This window comes from Gavialis gangeticus, unplaced genomic scaffold (assembly GCF_001723915.1).
Source record: "Gavialis gangeticus isolate Ggan-Ray unplaced genomic scaffold, GavGan_comp1, whole genome shotgun sequence".
NCBI lineage: Eukaryota > Metazoa > Chordata > Crocodylia > Gavialidae > Gavialis > Gavialis gangeticus.
In genome coordinates this window covers 199,669-202,156 of record NW_017728998.1, presented here as the reverse complement: position 1 = coordinate 202,156, position 2,488 = coordinate 199,669, and the positions used below count along the sequence as shown (strand labels likewise).

At 60.9% G+C, this 2,488-nt stretch overlaps 1 protein-coding gene across 1 annotated transcript in view; it reads left to right on the top strand.

Annotated features, from left to right (window-relative positions):
• The window catches only part of PHLPP2 (PH domain and leucine rich repeat protein phosphatase 2), a gene marked incomplete at its 5' end in the record, with an annotated part of 43,696 nt that overhangs the window by 449 nt on the left and 40,759 nt on the right, over positions 1 to 2,488 (top strand). Inside the window, one exon of the mRNA XM_019505235.1 lies at positions 1,941 to 2,074. Coding sequence (XP_019360780.1) covers positions 1,941 to 2,074 — 134 coding nt within the window. The remainder of the gene's footprint in view (positions 1 to 1,940; positions 2,075 to 2,488) is intronic.

Below are 2,488 nucleotides of genomic sequence, written 5' to 3'. Positions count from 1 at the left end.
GCGAGCTGTCTCGCGCCTGTAGGAGCGGGGCTGGGCGAACGCCTCGCCCCTGTGGTTGTGTCTCTGTGGCTGGTCCCCTCGGGCCTCCTGACCCCGCTGTCCTGGCACTGGAGAGGAGCCGCTCAGGTCCCCGCAGTCTCCTCCTAAATCACGAGGGCTCCGGCCTCTGCCCAGTGCCTCCATCGCCGTGTCTGACGGTCTTGTCGCGCGGCCACTGGGTGCGGCCTTGCGCGAGGAAACGGCTGCTGCTTCAGCGCCCCTGCGTCCTAATGTCGCGTACGTGCTCGCTGGCAGCCGGCGGCAAGGGGAGCAGCTGCCGTGCCTGGGAGGCGGGGGCAGGTTTCCTGTGCTGGACCCCTCCAGGCTCTTCCTCGCACGTGCGGGGCGGTAGCTGGCGGCTCTGTCTGGTCCAGCTGGCCAGCAGGCCCCTCCTGTTTTGCCTGGGAAGGTTGTCCTGGCTGGCACGGCGCTACCGCCCTTTCCTTGGGACGCAGCTGGCCGATGCTGTTGCGGTGCTGGAGCAGTGTGGAGCGGGTGGGAGAGGCTGAGCTCCGTGTGGGGGCCGGAGAGCGTGGAGGGTGCCAGGCCCTGGCTTGTGCCTCGTCGCAGCAGCCAGGCAGGGCTGGCAGGGAGCAAAGTGCCTAGGCCCCAGGAGCCTGGGAGCGTTATTTGAGAGGCTGAGAGCAGAGGCCAGTCTAGCATGGGGAAGGGGGTGGCTCAGCTCCACGCAGCTCTGGTGACGTGGAAAAAGAACGTGCTCGAACGCGTATTTCATTGCAGCGGGTCCGAGGTCCTGCCGTGAGGTGCGTGATGTTTGCAGCCAGGAGGGGCTGGAATTGGGAAAGCAGCAGCTCGGAGATGGGCTTGTGGGTCACAGCAGGGAGCACCCTGCATGTGGGCTCCCAGCAGCATGATGGCGAGAGGGCGCGGGCAGGAAAGGCCAGACGGCTGCGCTGCCTCAGCAGGCAGGAACCGCACGTCCTGCCCTGGCTGCCCTGTCAGCACATCCACTGGGATGCTCAGCAAAGAGCTGCGCGTGCCGCTTGGCTGTCTGACAAACCTGCCTTCCCCCGAGACCTCCATGCACTCACAGGAGAGGGGGAAAAGGCAACTTTCATCATGGGTTGTAAATACCGGCAAGGGAAGCAGCCATTAAGCCAGGAAAGGAATATAGCGAGGAGCAGTCATGGGCAAAGGAAGAGAAGGAAACTCAGAGTAGGAGCAAAGGAAAGGTTTTATTGGTGAGGCTGGCTTGCCTGTGGGAGCAGTTGCCAGAGGGGAGTCGTCCTGACTCCAGGTCCTGTTGCTGTGGCTGGCATCGGTCTCTGGGCTGCTCTGGCTTGGGCAGAAGCCGGGGCGGGCTGCCAGGATTGCTCAGTGAGTCTCTGGCCTTTGCAGTGCAGGAGACAAGAGAAGAGCAGGGCTGCACTCTGGCTCTGTCTGCTGTCATCCTGTGCTCTGGGGAGGCTGCTGCGTCCCATCCCCGGGGGTCCTGGCACCGCTCTGGCCACCTCCTGCAGCTACAGAGATGTGCTTTGTCGGGGACGACTCTCGAGTGTCTTGTTCCAGGAGTGCCAGACCAGCGTGCTCTTTGATGTGCTCTGCTCTCAGCTGCATTTGAAGGGGAGGCGGGGGGCAGCTTGCACTGTGTGGCTGGGGCTAAGTTGGATCAGGCAGTGGGAGCTTTGCTGGGTGCAGAGTGAAAGGTGCTGTGGGAAGCCTGTCTGGCATGCGACTGTCGAGGAGCTGTCTCATGCCTCGGGGATCAGGAGGGCAGCACCAAAAGTGTTTGCATGTCTTGTGGCAGGGAGCATGGATCTGGGGGCCCTGCCAGCATGGCCAAGGGTGCTGGGCCCCTTCCGTACTGTAGCAGCAGCAAGGGCCTGGGATTAGGGCCAGGCCTTGGCAAACTAATTTCCTTTCCTGCACTTCATCCCCAGGCGGCTGGAGCCCACAGAGAAGCCCCTGCAGATCGTGTACGAGTACCTGGCCAGCCTTGGGTTCGAAGATCCCTTGAGGATACAGGAGGAGGCAGCAAACGCAGACCTCAGCTGCATGATCCGTTTTTACAGTGGTAAGAACATGTCTGGCGTGTGCTGTCGTTCTGGGGGTGGCACTGGGGCTGTGCCTGTGCGGCAGGCAGTGCAGCTGTATGCAAGAGCCTAGCCCATGCTCTTCTGCCCTGAGGAGAAGGAAGGAGGGTAACTAACCTCTTGCAGCACGTGTGTATGTGTGTGTGTGTGTGTGTGTGTGTGTGTGTATGTGTGTGTGTGTGTGTATGTATGTATGTATATGTATATATATGCATATATATATATGCATCACGAGTCATGTTCACAGCTGCGGATGGCGAGAGCACTGGGCTACATTAAAGGCAGCAGTGGTATGGAAGCTACTCAATGTATCGCAACAAGTCCATTTATTAGCGCTAGGGGGAGGGCAAGTGGCATCTGTGGGGGGATGCGGGATAGGTGGGATCAGAAGGAGG